The sequence below is a fragment of the Aulonocara sp. 'chitande type north' Nkhata Bay genome, linkage group LG1 (genome assembly GCF_057382095.1).
Source record: "Aulonocara sp. 'chitande type north' Nkhata Bay isolate Kocher_YH1m ecotype deep benthic linkage group LG1, A_spYH_male_GT1.1, whole genome shotgun sequence".
Lineage (NCBI taxonomy): Eukaryota > Metazoa > Chordata > Actinopteri > Cichliformes > Cichlidae > Aulonocara > Aulonocara sp. 'chitande type north' Nkhata Bay.
In genome coordinates, this window is record NC_141344.1 from 35,928,820 (window position 1) to 35,945,067 (window position 16,248).

Consider the following 16,248-nt stretch of genomic DNA (forward strand, 5'->3'; position numbering starts at 1 on the left):
AGCACTTTGGCGACAGTGGGAAGGAAAAACTCCCTTTTAACAGGAAGAAACCTCCGGCAGAACCAGGCTCAGGGAGGGGCGGCCATCTGCTGCGACCGGTTGGGGTGAGAGAAGGAAGACAGGATAAAAGACATGCTGTGGAAGAGAGCCAGAGGTTAATAACAGATATAATTCAATGCAGAGAGGTGTGTTAATACATAGTGAGTGAGAAAGGTGACTGGAAAGGAAAAACTCAATGCATCATGGGAATCCCCCGGCAGCCTACGTCTATTGCAGCATAACTAAGGGAGGATTCAGGGTCACCTGGTCCAGCCCTAACTATATGCTTTAGCAAAAAGGAAAGTTTTAAGCCTAATCTTGAAAGTAGAGATAGTGTCCGTCTCCTGAATCCAAACTGGAAGCTGGTTCCACAGAAGAGGGGCCTGAAAACTGAAGGCTTTTATTCGATTCCATTACTGTGGGGGGGCTGGTTGACCTTTTGACCTTTACATTTTCATTAATATCTTTAAAACAGATGCAGCACAAACGACAATTTTTGCAGCACAAACACAGCACAGTTGATTGACACCAGTTTTGTTTGATTCCATTAATGTGGGGGGGCTGGTTGACCTCTGATGACCTCTAGAAATTTGTATGGATTTCTTTAAAATGATAGCGGCACAAACGTAAATTTTTGCAGCACAAACGTAGCACAAATGTTTGACATCAATTTTGTTCGATTCCATTAATGTGGGGGGGCTGGTTGACCTTTTGACCTTTACATTTTCATTAAGATCTTTAAAACAGAGGCAGCACAAACAACAATTTTAGCAGCACAAACCAGCACAAACGCTTGACATAAATTTTGTTCGATCCCATTAATGTGGGGGGGGGGGGCTGGTTGACCTTTTGACCTTTACATTTTCATTAATATCTTTAAAACAGAGGCAGCACAAACCAGCACAAACGTAGCACAGTTGATTGACACCAGTTTTGTTTGATTCCATTAATGTGGGGGGGCTGGTTGACCTCTGATGACCTCTAGAAATTTGTATGGATTTCTTTAAAATGATAGCGGCACAAACGTAAATTTTTGCAGCACAAACACAGCACAGTTGATTGACACCAGTTTTGTTTGATTCCATTAATGTGGGGGGGCTGGTTGACCTTTTGACCTTTACATTTTCATTAATATCTTTAAAACAGAGGCAGCACAAACGTAGCACAGTTGATTGACACCAGTTTTGTTTGATTCCATTAATGTGGGGTGGCTGGTTGACCTCTGATGACCTCTACAAATTTTCTTGAATATCTCTAAAATGATAGCGGCACAAACGTAAATTTTTGCAGCACAAACGTAGCACAAATGTTTGACATCAATTTTGTTCGATTCCATTACTGTGGGGGGGCTGGTTGACCTTTTGACCTTTACATTTTCATTAAGATCTTTAAAACAGAGGCAGCACAAACAACAATTTTAGCAGCACAAACCAGCACAAACGCTTGACATAAATTTTGTTCGATCCCATTAATGTGGGGGGGGGGGCTGGTTGACCTTTTGACCTTTACATTTTCATTAATATCTTTAAAACAGATTCAGCACAAACGACAATTTTTGCAGCACAAACCAGCACAAACGTAGCACAGTTGATTGACACCAGTTTTGTTTGATTCCATTAATGTGGGGGGGCTGGTTGACCTCTGATGACCTCTACAAATTTTCTTGAATATCTCTAAAATGATAGCGGCACAAACGTAAATTTTTGCAGCACAAACCAGCACAAACGTAGCACAGTTGATTGACACCAGTTTTGTTTGATTCCATTAATGTGGGGGGGCTGGTTGACCTTTTGACCTTTACATTTTCATTAATATCTTTAAAACAGAGGCAGCACAAACGACAATTTTAGCAGCACAAACCAGCACAAACGCTTGACATAAATTTTGTTCGATCCCATTAATGTGGGGGGGGGGGGGGCTGGTTGACCTTTTGACCTTTACATTTTCATTAAGATCTTTAAAACAGAGGCAGCACAAACCAGCACAAACGTAGCACAGTTGATTGACACCAGTTTTGTTTGATTCCATTAATGTGGGGGGGCTGGTTGACCTTTTGACCTTTACATTTTCATTAATATCTTTAAAACAGAGGCAGCACAAACGACAATTTTAGCAGCACAAACCAGCACAAACGTAGCACAGTTGATTGACACCAGTTTTGTTTGATTCCATTAATGTGGGGGGGCTGGTTGACCTTTTGACCATTACATTTTCATTAATATCTTTAAAACAGAGGCAGCACAAATGATAATTTTAGCAGCACAAACGTTTGATACCACTTTTGTTGGATTTGAAGAAGGTGGTGGGGCCAACTTCACTCACATGCTTAATGGCTCAAAACACCTTATGCAATTATAAACTGATACGCACCTACTGGCATGCCCCTTTTAATTTCTTCATAAATGTTATTTAATGTTATTATTACGGCAGCACGGTGGTTAGCACTGTTGCCGCACAGCAAGAAGGTCCTGAGTTCAATTCCACCATCACGCCAGGGTCTTTCTGTGTGGAGTTTGCAGGTTCACTCGCCATGTTTGCGTGGGCTCTCTCCGGGCTCTCTCCAAAGACATGCAGCTTGTGGTGATAGGTTAATTGGTTAATCCGAATTGCCCATAGGTGTGAATGTGAGTGCGAATGGTTGTCTGTCCCTGTGTGTTGGCCCTGTGACAGACTGGCAACCTGTCCAAGATGTACCCTGCCTCTTGCCCTATGACAGCTGGGATAGATTCCAGCACCCCCTGCGACCCTTAAAAGGATAAGCAAATGGATGGATGGATGGATGGATGGATGGATGGAATTTTATTAATATCTTTAAAATAATAGCACCACAAACAAAATTTTTTGCAGCACAAACCTGTGACATCAACTTTTGTTTGATTTGGGTGATGTGGGGGGGCTGGTTGACCTTTTGACGTTTGCATTTTCATTAATATCTTTAAAACAGAGGCAGCACAAATGACAATTTTAGCAGCACAAACCAGCACAAACACAGCACAGTTGATTGACACCAGTTTTGTTCGATTCCATTAATGTGTGTGTGTGTGTGTGTTGGGGGGGGGGGGGGGGGCTGGTTGACCTTTACATTTTCATTAATATCTTTAAAACAGAAGCCGCACAAACCAGCACAAACGACAATTTTAGCAGCACAAACCAGCACAAACACAGCACAGTTGATTGACACCCATTTTGTTTGATTTAATTAATTTGGGGGGGCTGGTTGACCTCTGATGACCTCTAGAAATTTTGATTAATATCTTTAAAATGATAGCAGCACAAACGACAATTTTTGCAGCACAAACCAGCACAAACGTTTGATACCACTTTTGTTGGATTTGAAGAAGGTGGGGGGGCCAACTTCACTCACATATGTCATGTCTACTGAATTCTCATTTTTCATGCCTGTGGAGTTTATTATATGGACATGGTGACAGTGTAAAGACAGCCTGCTCTTCTGATTTAACTTTTCAAGCATTCACACTAATTAGTGTTTAAACCTCCCATGGTTCTATATCTGGGGATGTGGCTTTGGTTTGCACTGATGAAAGCTTATAGTTGAAATGTGTTTGACAGTAAATGGTCAATAAAGAAGACAGCATTTTGTTTTGTTTTTACACAATGATTTTGTCATGTGCTGTGTGCAGGCAGGAACTGTGGACCCAATGTGCAGACACTTGGAGGTAAAAGTGTGAACTCAAAACAGCTTTAACGCTAAACACAAATATAACAAAAGCAAGAATACCAAAAGAAACTTACACAGGCAGCCAAACAGAACACACAGCATAGGATGAGGGAGATCGCAACAAAGACCAAAGAAAACTCAGGGCTTACATACCCAGAGAGAGCCATCAGGGAATGGGAGACAACAGAGAAACACAGCTGGGACAAATAAGGGTAGCGAGACAAGGGAAGCAAATCCAGATACATTAACATGAGACATGGACTTTCAAAGTAAAACAGGAAACATAACACAGACAACGCGGACTTGACGAGGGGATACAGCACACAGGGGGAGACAGAACAACTATGTAACACAGAGACAGAAACCAGAAGACAGAACTCTAAGAAACCAAAAGACTAGAAATGATAAATAATGGCAAAATCAAAGTTCAATAATAATGTAAAACTCAAAATTTTGGGTCAACGAACCCAGGCACCCTAACAGATTTATTTTTACAGTTAATTTTTTTCTATTTAATTATTTAGTTATAGTCCACCATACCTCTGATCCCCTGTCAAGCCATCCACCCCCTTTTTAATGGTGTATCTGATTCAGGGTCATGAAGGGCTGGAGCAGCTGTCACAGACTGAGCAAGGTACACCCTGTACAGGTCACCAGTCTATGGCAGTGTCCCACTGTGTGTATTTTAAAAAGTACCGCATCTTAAAAACCACGGCTGCAGATAGATGGCCTTGGCAACTCTTCACTACATTATGAGGGGGATTTTATTATAGCAAATGACAAAAAAAATGGACCACTCATGATCTATTCAAAATACAATCTAGAGATGTTTTAGTCCCTTAAAGAGAGCTAATTATGTTTGTTTCCAGCTCCATACTTTAATTTGTGCACTACAGCAAATTTGTGTGATTCATTGCTGAAAATATGCTTATTTATCCTATACTGAGTCTTGGTGCAGTCCTTCAATTTATCTTCCATTTGAAATATGCCAGTTTAGCTGTCCTCTCTTTGAGCCAACCTTTGTCTTATTGGCTGCTCCTCAGAAGTTTTGAATAGCAGGTGGGTGGTACTTCTGTGCTTGGAGAAGGGATTACTTGTACATATACTGACCTCATTATTTGAAACTTGGCCCATGTTCGATATGAGCATTCACCATTTATATATACACAATATCTGTTGGTGTGTGTGTGTGTGTTAGAAAATATGGAAAAGGAATATTAAGTATTGGTCGAGGAGTTTGATTTCCAAACCAAATGCAAATCTTACTTTCATTCAGCACTCCACCTTTTCTCAAAGCTCAGTTAAAGACACTTTTGACAATGTCATCTGGGTTGTAGCTTTGTTCCTGAAGATGTGCATGTCTTCAGGAATGAAAAGAAAGAAAGAAAGAAAGAAAGAAAGAAAGAAAGAAAGAAAGAAAGAAAGAAAGAAAGAAAGAAAGAAAGAAAGAAGTCCAGGAGATCTGAGTAGTTATTATGTCTGATGAAAAGAACAATCGAAAACAACCAAGGCACTTTGTCTTCAGGTATTTGTATTAGGATCAGCACAGATTTCACTCTCTGGCTTTATTTATAGCATAATAAGACATTTTACTTTTAAAAATCAAGGACACCAACAAGGCAGATAGGGCACATGCACTGGGGCCACAAATGTCCCAGGTTTAGTCCGTAATTCAATTCAATTTTATTTATATAGCGCCAAATCACAACAAAAGTCGCCTCAAGGGGCTTCATAGATACAGAGAAAAACCCAACAATCATATGACCCCCTATGAGCAAGCACTTTGGCGACAGTGGGAAGGAAAAACTCCCTTTTAACAGGAAGAAACCTCCAGCAGAATCAGGCTCAGGGAGGGGAGGGGGCCATCTGCTGCGACCGGTTGGGGTGAGAGAAGGAAGACAGGATAAAAGACATGCTGTGGAAGAGAGCCAGAGGTTAATAACAGATATGATTCAATGCAGAGAGGTCTATTAACACAGCGGTCCCTAAGCGCCACGGACCGGTTCATGCCCGACAATATTTTTACGGACCGGCCTAGTACCGGTACCGTAAAAAAGATTTATTCATAACACACGTGAAAAGACCCAGGAAAACCGAGTTAACGATAAAAACGATAACAAAATAACGATAAAAAAACGATAAAAATCCTGAGAACCATACATTTCACACCTGAGCCTCAACTCTCAACTCTCGTGGCCCGGTACCAAACGACTCACGGACTGGTACCGAGGCCCGGGGGTTGGGGACCGCTGTATTAATACATAGTGAGTGAGAAAGGTGACTGGAAAGGAAAAACTCAATGCATCATGGGAATCCCCGGCAGCCTACGTCTATCGCAGCATAACTACGGGAGGATTCAGGATCAGTGCTCTAAGTGCTCTAATGGGGTGATATGGTACTACAAGGTCATTAAGATAACATGGGGCCTGATTATTCAAGACCTTGTATGTGAGGAGCAGGATTTTGAATTCAATTCTGGGTTTGAAGGGAAGCCAAAACAGGAGAAATATGCTCTCTCTTTCTAGTCCCTGTCAGGACTCTTGCTGCAGCATTTTGGATTAGCTGAAGGCTTTTCAGCGAGTTTTTTGGACATCCTGATAATAATGAATTGCAGTAGTCCAGCCTGGAAGTAATAAAAGCATGAAGTAGTTTTTCAGCGTCACTCTGAGACAGGATATTTCTAACTTTAGAGATGTTGAGCAAATGGAAGAACGCAGTCTTACATATTTGTTTAATACGTGCGTTGAAGGACATATCCTGGTCAAAAATTACTCCAAGGTTCCTCACAGCGTTACTGGAGGCCAAGGTAATGCCATCCAGAGTAAGAATCTGGTTAGATACCATATTTCTAGGCTTTTCAGGGCCGAGTACAATAACCTCAGTTTTATCTGAATTAAGAAGCAGAAAGTTAGCGGCCATCCAGGTCTTTATGTCTTTAAGACATTCCTGCAGTTTAACTAATTGGTGTGTGTTATCTGGCTTCATGGACAGATAGAGCTGGGTGTCATCTGCATGGCAGTGAAATTGTATGCTATGTCCTTTAATGATGCTGCCTAGGGGATGCATGTATAGTGTAAACAGAATTGGTCCTAGCACTGAACCTGTGGAACTCCATAATTAACCTCAGTGTGTGAAGAGGACTCTCCATTTACATGCACAAATTGGAGTCTATTAGATAGATATGATACAAACCACTACAGTGCAGTACCTGTAATACCTACAGCATGTTCTAATCGCTCTAATAGGATATTATGGTCGACAGTATCGAATGCTGCACTAAGGTCTAGCAGGACAAGCACAGAGATGAGTCCACTGTCAGAGGCCATAAGAAGATCATTTGTAACCTTCACTAAAGCTGTTTCTGTGCTGTAGGAGCTCTGAAACCTGACTGAAACTCTTCAAATAAGCCATTCCTCTGCAGATGATCTGTTAGCTGTTTGACAGCTACTCTTTCAAGGATGTTTGATATGAAAGGAACGTTGGAGATTGGCCTATAATTAGCTAAGACTGCTGGGTCTAGAGATGCTTTTAGAGTAAAGGTTTAACTACAGCCAGCTTGAAGGCCTGTGGTACATAGCCGATTATTAGAGATAGGTTGATCATATTTAAGATTGAAGAATTAATTAATGGCAGGACTTCTTTGAGCAGTTTTGTAGGAATGGGGTCTAAAAGACACGTTGATGGTTTGGAGGAAGTAATTATTGAAGTTAACTCAGAAAGATCAATTGGAGAAAAAGAGTCTAATATAACATCAATGGTACTAAGAGTAGCTGTAGATAATATTACATCTGTGGGATGATTATTGGTAATTTTTTCTCTAATGATAAAAATTTTATTTCTGAAGAAGTTCATGAAGTCATTACTAGTTAACGTTAAAGGGATGGTTGGCTCAAAAGAGCTCTGACTTTTTTCTGATCATCGAGGCTAAATGATGATCCTCTAAATTTGTGACACGCCATTTCCTCTCCAGCTTACGAGTCATCTGCTTTAGGCTATGTGTTTGAGAATTATACCACAGAGTCAGGTACTTCTGATTTGAGACCTTAGTTTTCACAGGAGCTACAGTATCCAGAGTTGTATGTAGTGAGGAGGTGAAATTATTAACAAGATAATCGACCTCTGTTGGAGTAGTATTCAGATAGCTGCTCTGCTCTATGTTGGTACAGGGCATTGAAGATGATAATAGTGGTTGGATTATATTCTTAAACTTAATTACAGCACTTTCAGAAAGACATCTACTTTGATAAAGTCTACTTTCCACTGCTGTGTAATCAATTATTTCAACACGTTCTCACTCCCAACTCGTCAAACGTGTGACGCATGGTCAGGCCCCCTCTGCTGCACATATGGACGCGCAGGGTACCCCTCTGGCGTCGGGAATTGACGTGAAGGGTCCTCCGATTGAAGAGATTTTGTCGGTATATTTAGACATTTTCCAAATCACATTGTAACGACCTATACTGAACACAATAAATTATATAATGCAGGCAACTATCTGAGAGAAAAGTACTGCAGATAAAACTAATTACAGGCTGTTATTTGTGTATCGGTTCTTGCATTGACGGAGTGAGCGATGTATGCTGGGTAATGGCACAGCTAGCGATTGGGTGAATTTATTGCACCGGTTTTATAAACTGTTCTACAATCCTTTTGATATTTGGAAATCTGTCGATCATTCTGCTACAGCTGTAAGATATCTTCTCCAACTCCTCTGAATACATGCAGTCATTTTACCGTCTGCTTTGGCTAATCACGCTCTTACGTATTAAATTAAATTAAATGCCTAATAAAAAAGCTGTTCTTTTTTATTAGGCAAAAACATTTTCGGCAAAAAAACATTATGCAAAAACATTTTCAGTGCTGTTAAGGAATTCACAGCGACTCACTTGTTTATTTTTGAGAAAGTTTATTTTTTTATCATATCAGATGAGCGGCAGTGACGTCAACGTACTCGATCGTACCACAGGTAAGTGCGAATCTGAATCTGTAGATTTTTTAAAATTATTTTTCTTATTTAAAACCAAAAAGAAAACCCCGAAACAGTGAGCTCACAAAGCTGCTTTTAGCAGTTCCATGGGTTAAGATTAGCAATTTCGTGGAACAGCGAATGACTTAACATTTAATAGCATATATGTTACCACACCACATGTGCTGTAAGTTAGCTAAATTCATTTCTGTTAGCCAATCAAGTTAAGCTTATCATATATCATCATCCAGGGTACAGTGATAGAGAAGTGTGTGCTGACGTTTGCTGTTGTTGCCACTTTGTAAAGTTTGAGGGTTCTAATAAGGGTCAGTGTTGCCAGATTGGGTTGATGCTGAAATTGAAGATAGACGTTATCTATCAATCTAGCTCTCTCTTTATGGCTCTCTCTCTCATTCTGGCTCTCTCTCTCTCTCTCTCTCTCTCTCTCTCTCTCTCTCTCGATTTTAAACTTAATAACAGCATTACATAATCATTAAATAGCAGACCGATCATCTATGCTGCAAATGAAATACAAATGGACACTAAACAGGGTTTATCTAAATCGTTACAATAGGGTTTAATGTATATATTTATTTATAAGGTGCTTCTGAATTCTGAATACTTTTTTTTTTCTAAACAGGTTCTTCATCAATCAGCCTATTATTGATTGATTCCTTCCTACATCTGCTTTTTGAAAAACTCCTAAAGGCACTTTTAAGAGCCACGTCAGTCTGTTTGTATCTGTTCTTACTGCTGTCCTTATTGGTCTGTCTCTCTGTTTCTGCCTCGCTCTGTTGGTCTCTGTCTTGTTTGATTATTCTGTTTGTGTGTGTGTGTGTGTGTGTGTGTGTGCGTGCGTGCGTGCGTGTTTGTTTGTTTGTGTGTTTGTTTGTGTGTTTGTTTGTTTGTTTGTTTGTTTGTTTGTTTGTTCTTCTTTCTGCCATGAGTGACTCCGAAATTCAAGATCCTTTAAGGATCCTAGATAATCTGACTGATCAGCAGGAACAAATTGATGAGCTCCAACACCTCGATGACATGCTTGGTGAGCTGAAGCAAGAGGTAGCTCCTGTACCTGTGAAGCCACCTGAACTAACAGTAAAATGGAAAAAAAGAGACAAAGATGGAAACCAACTCTATGCGAGGCCAAGATCAATCCGGAGTCAATTACATAAGGGTCAGTACTCTTTCATACAAGATAATTTGAAGATATAGATTGTATGGACACAAAACCATAAATTTAACGTATTAATTAATTTAAATATTTGTAAAGACAAACAGGAAAGTAATTTGTTTGTTTTGACACAAAAGGACATTAAATAAACCACAGAATTATCTCTTAAAACTGAATGATCCCCCCCCTAGCAAGTATGGCATTCATTACGTTATGTTAGTCCAGTAACAAAATGTGGCTGACAGTTACCTCCTCACAAGGATTTTGGTAAAAGATATTGGTACTTGGCAGCACAGTGGCACATCAAAAAATGTCCTGATTTCAATTCCACTATCAGACCAGGGTCTTTGCGTGTAGAGTTTGCGTGTTCTTCCCTTGTTTCTATGCTCGCAGGTTACCTGGTTTACTCCCACAGTCCTGAGATGTGGAGTTTGGCTAATTGGTGATTCTAAATTGTTTCTGTGTTATAAATGTGGATTTGATTTGTGTTTTTGATATACTGTTGATGTTTTATACAGCTGCCCACAGTCAGAAGACCAATTCTACCACTAATAACAGTCACTGTGAGGTGGCATTTGCCCCAGAGACTGTTGGTATGTACTCCACTGTGTCTTCACTAGATCAAAGCAGTATGTTCATGTGTTTGCAGCAATTGCTAGCATATTTATAGCCATCAAGCTTTACTCTCATAGCTACTCTGTCCATTACACTTTTATAATTTAATCAATTTTAATAGAAAATGTATTTGTTTTTTTTAACAGAGCACTTTCTACAAGAACTCCAGAGCTCACTGAATGATTCTTCAGACGATCACCATGAAGCACCACCACCAAAAGCTCCTCTTTTGGCTTCCTTGAACTGGAGCACAAGAAAAACTCTTTTTTCAGAGAGTTGGAGGGCCAAAAGACCCCATCTGGTGAATACCATGGCAGCTCAAGAAAGTGTGTCGGAACATATATGCCAACAATGTGGGAGCAATCCAGCTGTGCTTCGTTGTCGTGACTGTCTACCACGCCCCCTTTTTTGTGATAAATGTGATGTCATCACGCACACCAGATATGTCCTTCACAATAGACGTGCCATGACTGCCGGATTCTTCCAGCCATTGCCTCCAACAACTTACATTGTAAATAAGACCCTTTGCCATGATGGTAAGTTCTGTGACTAAACTTATTATGTTTACTGTTTATACATTTCCCTTACGCTCTCTCTCTCTATCTCATTTTTTAAAAAAGTTGATGCTTCCTCAGCTCTCAACTACACTGTTAGCTTTGAGCTGTTAAGTTGGTTTTTTTTATTGTTTCAAGTAAGGCTCAGTTGGTCCTACCATATCTTAGTCACATTTCAACGTTTTACTTCATAGTTAATAAACTTATTTAAATCATATGTTACGCATACATGTTGACTTCTTTAGCACGACTTGTACCTGTGGAGAGCCCAGTCACAATCTGCGGCTGTCCACCAGAGTGTTTGAGGGTCAGACCAGGAAAGGTTGTTGCTGTGGTCACAATGAATGGTAAGAAGAACTTCATTTTGTCCTGACTGACAACCATCTGTAAATAATTCACCTAAAACTAAACCCTCACAAGCATTGTTGCAGTATATTCTGAGACAAAAAGAAGACCTAACCCAAAGATAATAAACTTTTACTCTGGAGTCATGAGTTTTTCACTTTTCTAGGACGTTACAATCTCAGCATGCCAGAGCTGAGGTGTGAGACATGTGAAGCTTCTTGGACTGCTGGAGTAGATGACCTAAATCTAAGTGATTACTGGCCCGCTACCCTTCACTTTTCTACTTTGTACGCAACAGATGTCTTCTTCACATTTGAAGAAATGAAGATGGCATCACCCGGACTCTCCTGCAAAGCATTTTTAAAAATGCTTGATCAACGAACTCTCCACTTTGGCCGTGTGAGCATTTTAGTTTATGCATCCTTTACAGTATGGTTCTTCTGTGTTATTCAGGATTTAAAAGTCACTTGTAGCGTAGTTGTTTTCTGTTTATGTCTTTCATTTTAAACCAGACGGGAAAGATCTCTGCAGATGGCTTTAAGAAAAGTTTCTTTGAGTGGGAAGCCGTGAGATATGAATTAGACAAGATTTTAAAGGAGGATCCCTTCACATGTCATGCATGTGCCCCAGACATGCTTGCAATTTCAGTGGATGGAAACCGCAAGCATTACCGTTTCAAGAATGCAGCCAGGTAAGCAAATGCTTCGAGAAGCTGGTCAGGGACTTCATCTGCTCTGCACTACCCGACTCACTGGACCCTCTACAGTTTGCATACCGCCACAACAGGTCCACTGATGATGCCATAGCCCTGACACTACACACTGCCCTGTCACACCTGGAGAAGAGAGACACGTATGTGAGGATGCTGTTTGTAGATTACAGCTCAGCATTCAATACCATCGTTCCCTCGAAGCTGGACAGGAAACTGCAGGATCTAGGACTGAGCAGCTCCCTCTGCAGCTGGATCCTTAGCTTCCTGTCTGACAGACGCCAGGTGGTCAGACTGGGCAGCATCACCTCATCCCCCATCACACTGAACACTGGTGCTCCACAGGGGTGTGTACTGAGCCCTCTCCTGTACTCACTCTACACCTACGACTGCACAGCCACTAACAGCTCCAACATCATTGTGAAGTTTGCGGACGACACTACAGTGGTGGGTCTTATCACCAACGGTGATGAGACGGCTTACAGGGAGGAGGTCAGCGCCCTGACCCACTGGTGTCAAGACAACCATCTCACCCTCAACGTCGCAAAGACAAAGGAGTTGATAGTGGACTTCCGGAGGTGCAGAGAAGTACACACCCCCATCACCATCAACGGCGCTGCTGTGGAGAGAGTGAGCAGCTTCCGGTTCCTTGGAGTACATCTGGCTGAGGATCTTACGTGGTCAGTACACACAAACAAAACAGTGAAGAAGGCGCAGCAGCGCCTCTTCTTTCTCAGGAGACTGAAAAGATTCGGCATGAGCCCCCGCATCCTCAGGACCTTCTATCACTGTGCCATTGAGAGCATCCTCACTGGATGCATCACCACCTGGTATGGCAACAGCACCGCCTACAACCGCAAAGCTCTCCAGCGAGTAGTGCGGTGCTCTGAACGGATAATTGGAGGTGAGCTTCCCTCCCTCCAAGACATCTACAGGAAGCGGTGCCTGAGGAAAGCGGGGAGGATCATCAAGGACTCCAGTCACCCCAGCCATAAACTGTTCAGACTGCTTCCATCAGGAAGGAGGTTCTGCAGCATCCGGTCCCGTACCAGCAGACTGAGAGACAGCTTTTTCCATCAGGCCATCAGACTGCTGAACACGTCATAGACACCTCAGCTTCACTACTGGAACTTCAACATTATGCACTCCACACTGTATATAAATGCCACTTGTTTTGCACATATTCAACTCTGTATATTTTATATATTTTATTATTATTATTATTATTATTATTATTATTATTATTATTAATTTTTTTTTGTAATTTTTTTTTTAACTATTTAATTTGTAAAAATGTGCATACACACCACACACACACACACACACGTAGGAAAATATTTAGTATACACATCCAGAAATGCATACACTATTATATATTGTACATATATTTATTAGTTTCAGGTTGGCCATTCTTGTATTTTGCTCGTTTGTGTTGTTGTGTTTGCACATCTCTGTTGCTTGTGGGGCTCGCACACAAGAATTTCACTCGCATGTGCTGTGCCAGTGTGCCTGCACATGTGATGTGACAATAAAAGTGATTTGATTTGATTTGAGGTACAGCAAAATATGTGTAATACCAACGTTTGTTTCAGACAATGTGACTATAAGGTGCACCAATTAACTTTGGACTTACTTTGTATGACACCATAAAGTATACTGTATTGCTATTTTGTTCAGATCTGAGGAACTGGGCATCTTTGAAGACGCCTTCATAGCAAAGGATGAAGATGTGGGAAGATTTGTGGACTACATACACAGCACATCCAGACATGTAAGATTGAACGCTCTAATTACATAGACATAATTATGTTAACCTTTAACACTCTGTTGAAGAGATTGTGAAAAGACATTGTCACCAGCTATTTAATGCATTTTAGGTCTCCGGACGAGGTGTTTGTGGAGGGGAGTGGTCAGCAGCCAGAGAGACCTCCCAAAGATCCAGCAGCAAGGTGGATGAGGAGGGACTGGAGCTTGCAGTGTGTAGGCATGGAGTGCTGCTCCGTGCTCTAAATATGTACAGGGGTGAAATTTTTGCTTATCCCTTGTACCTGCAACAAAAGCTGGCCAATAGACATATCACTTTTTTTTGTATGGATGTTACCTGCAAGTATTGGCCATATCTTGAAAGAGTAACAAAAAGCTGTCCAGAGCTCCAGCACCTTCTTAGCATGAAGCCATTTCTTTCAGTCTTTCATGCTAAAGCCCACGATTTCAAATGTGAGGTATGAAATTCTGACTTTAATGACTTTATCTGAACAATTGCACATCAACATTTTGTGTAATTTGTATTTTATCTGTGTGTGTGTATGTGCATCTGTGTGTGTGTGTGTGTGTGTGTTTTTTTTTTCAGGTGAAATGGAGTGGAGCATATCAAGATGGGGCTGGTTTGACTCTAGGGGAGGAGGTAGAGCAATGTAATGCCTTTTTGTCAAGGATTGCAGTTACCACAAAACATATGTCCAAAGCAGATGAGAAGGCAAATCCTGCACTAGTTAGATTTTAAGTGTGTAATTATGATGAAAGTGGTAACACTACGTTTTCTGTGTTTGCAGGACGGAGTGACATGCTAACTCTTATGGCCATGCGCTGGAATCAACAAAAGCTAGACCAGTTGGCCACCTCTCTGACCCATCGATATCAGAAGGTAATGATATTGTTACTTTATTTTTAGATGATTACTCCTCTGTGTTCTTATTATTTGGAGTAAACATGTGTTTAGTGTTTTTTGTTTGTTTGTTTGTTTTTTAATCTCAAATTGACAATGTAGGCCACAAAAGCTCTTCTAACCCAGCTTCAGAACCTGGAGTCCTTAAAAGTCCAATTAGCAGTGACTGACAGTCAACTGGATGAATGGGTCAGTGATGTAAAGGATTGGGCAGAAGGTGAGCAAAAACTGATTCAAAAATGTGATGCAATTGTACAATGACTTTATGTAAGTGTAGCTGTGTTATTTCTTCTAAGCAGCAACAACAAGCACAAGTGATATTGATCCCTTGGTGAGCAGAATCGAAGTGCTCGTAGCGAGCATAAAGAGACGATCCCAGCGTCTGTACAAAGACACCGATGGAAATAAAGCCCGTGCCAAGATTCGTCGCAAGATCAGAGAAGAGAAAGGAATCTTGACTTCTGCTGTGGAAAAATACAACAGAATGTTTCCAGACAAAGAAACTCTGTGCTTGGAAGAAATTCTGTCTGGTGACACAAGCTGGCCGTGGCAGCGGGCACACAGCGGTAGTTGTACATATATGTTGTCTACTTTCAGCATATCTGACATATAATGAAACCCTAAGCTTCAGGTGTTGACCTAAAATCATTTATGACTTCAGACGTTCTTTGTGAATTGATTTATAACTTTGTTATAAATGCATTTCAGACTCTGTCAGCCTTACAACAAAGAGAAGGGCATTCGATATCATCATGGCAATAAGAAGACTTGAGGAGGAAAAGAAGATTCTTGTTACAGAGATGGACCATCACTGGAAATCTCTTTCAAAATATGATGATATCCTGAAAGAGCTGTCCGGCCTGTTTTCCAGTGAGATATTTAAAAGTATGTATTTAAGTAATGCATACAAAACACTGACTGTTTCTTAAGGCATTAAAGCAGACTAAATTATATGTTCTATTTTTAAGGTTCGCATTGTGGCCTAAGTGAGGAGGGTTTGAGAGGTCTACAGAGCATCATCCTCAGAAAACGACAGAATGTGAAACAAAACAAGCTGCACGCAAGACAGTGTTACATGCAAGTTTTGTCAGGAGCAAAGAACATTAACCTTGATCATACTTCCGACGATGACTTTTACAGTGACTCTGAATATTCTGATTAAAGTCGGTAATAAATATCTGTAATATATCAGTTTGTCCTCAAAGTTATATCAACTTGCTACCTTGCAGGTTTAATGCTGGGGGCCCCAATTTTTTCAAGTTGGCCATAGACCAGTCATTGACAGTGCATTCCCAAGACTTCATCACATCAATGCATATAGTTTTTTACAAAGACAGCTGGCACATTTTTATTTAATGTCATTCGTAGAGCTAAAAACTACCCTGTTACACTGTTTTTAAACATGCATTTTGGTAATACATAATAGTACACTGTTATGTATCAGAGGGAGATTTTGTACTTTTTACATTTTTGTCATGTTAAGTTACTGTAATATATTTTTGGCT

The 16,248-nt window shown here is 40.6% G+C and overlaps 2 protein-coding genes across 3 annotated transcripts; both read left to right on the forward strand.

Moving 5' to 3' along the window:
* The first annotated feature begins 9,542 nt into the window (after positions 1-9,542).
* Positions 9,543-12,064, forward strand: LOC147339445 (uncharacterized). Its single transcript, XM_086299486.1, has 6 exons — positions 9,543-9,858; positions 10,374-10,448; positions 10,617-11,006; positions 11,270-11,371; positions 11,536-11,768; positions 11,882-12,064. The coding sequence occupies exons 1-6, from the start codon at positions 9,627-9,629 to the stop codon at positions 12,062-12,064; spliced, it is 1,215 nt and encodes a 404-aa protein (XP_086155612.1). The 5' UTR covers positions 9,543-9,626.
* A 1,688-nt stretch (positions 12,065-13,752) lies between these two features.
* On the forward strand, positions 13,753-15,905 carry LOC147339446 (uncharacterized). 2 transcript variants are annotated; one of them, XM_086299509.1, is made up of 8 exons: positions 13,753-13,849; positions 13,956-14,058; positions 14,429-14,542; positions 14,627-14,722; positions 14,846-14,960; positions 15,040-15,309; positions 15,452-15,628; positions 15,712-15,905. In XM_086299509.1, exons 1-8 carry the CDS (start codon positions 13,800-13,802, stop codon positions 15,903-15,905), a joined length of 1,119 nt encoding a protein of 372 aa, XP_086155635.1. In that variant the 5' UTR covers positions 13,753-13,799. The 2 variants fall into 2 exon arrangements, with proteins under 2 accessions (XP_086155635.1, XP_086155625.1); XM_086299499.1 differs by lacking the exon at positions 13,753-13,849 and having other exon boundaries at positions 13,983-14,300.
* Positions 15,906-16,248: the final 343 nt, after the last annotated feature.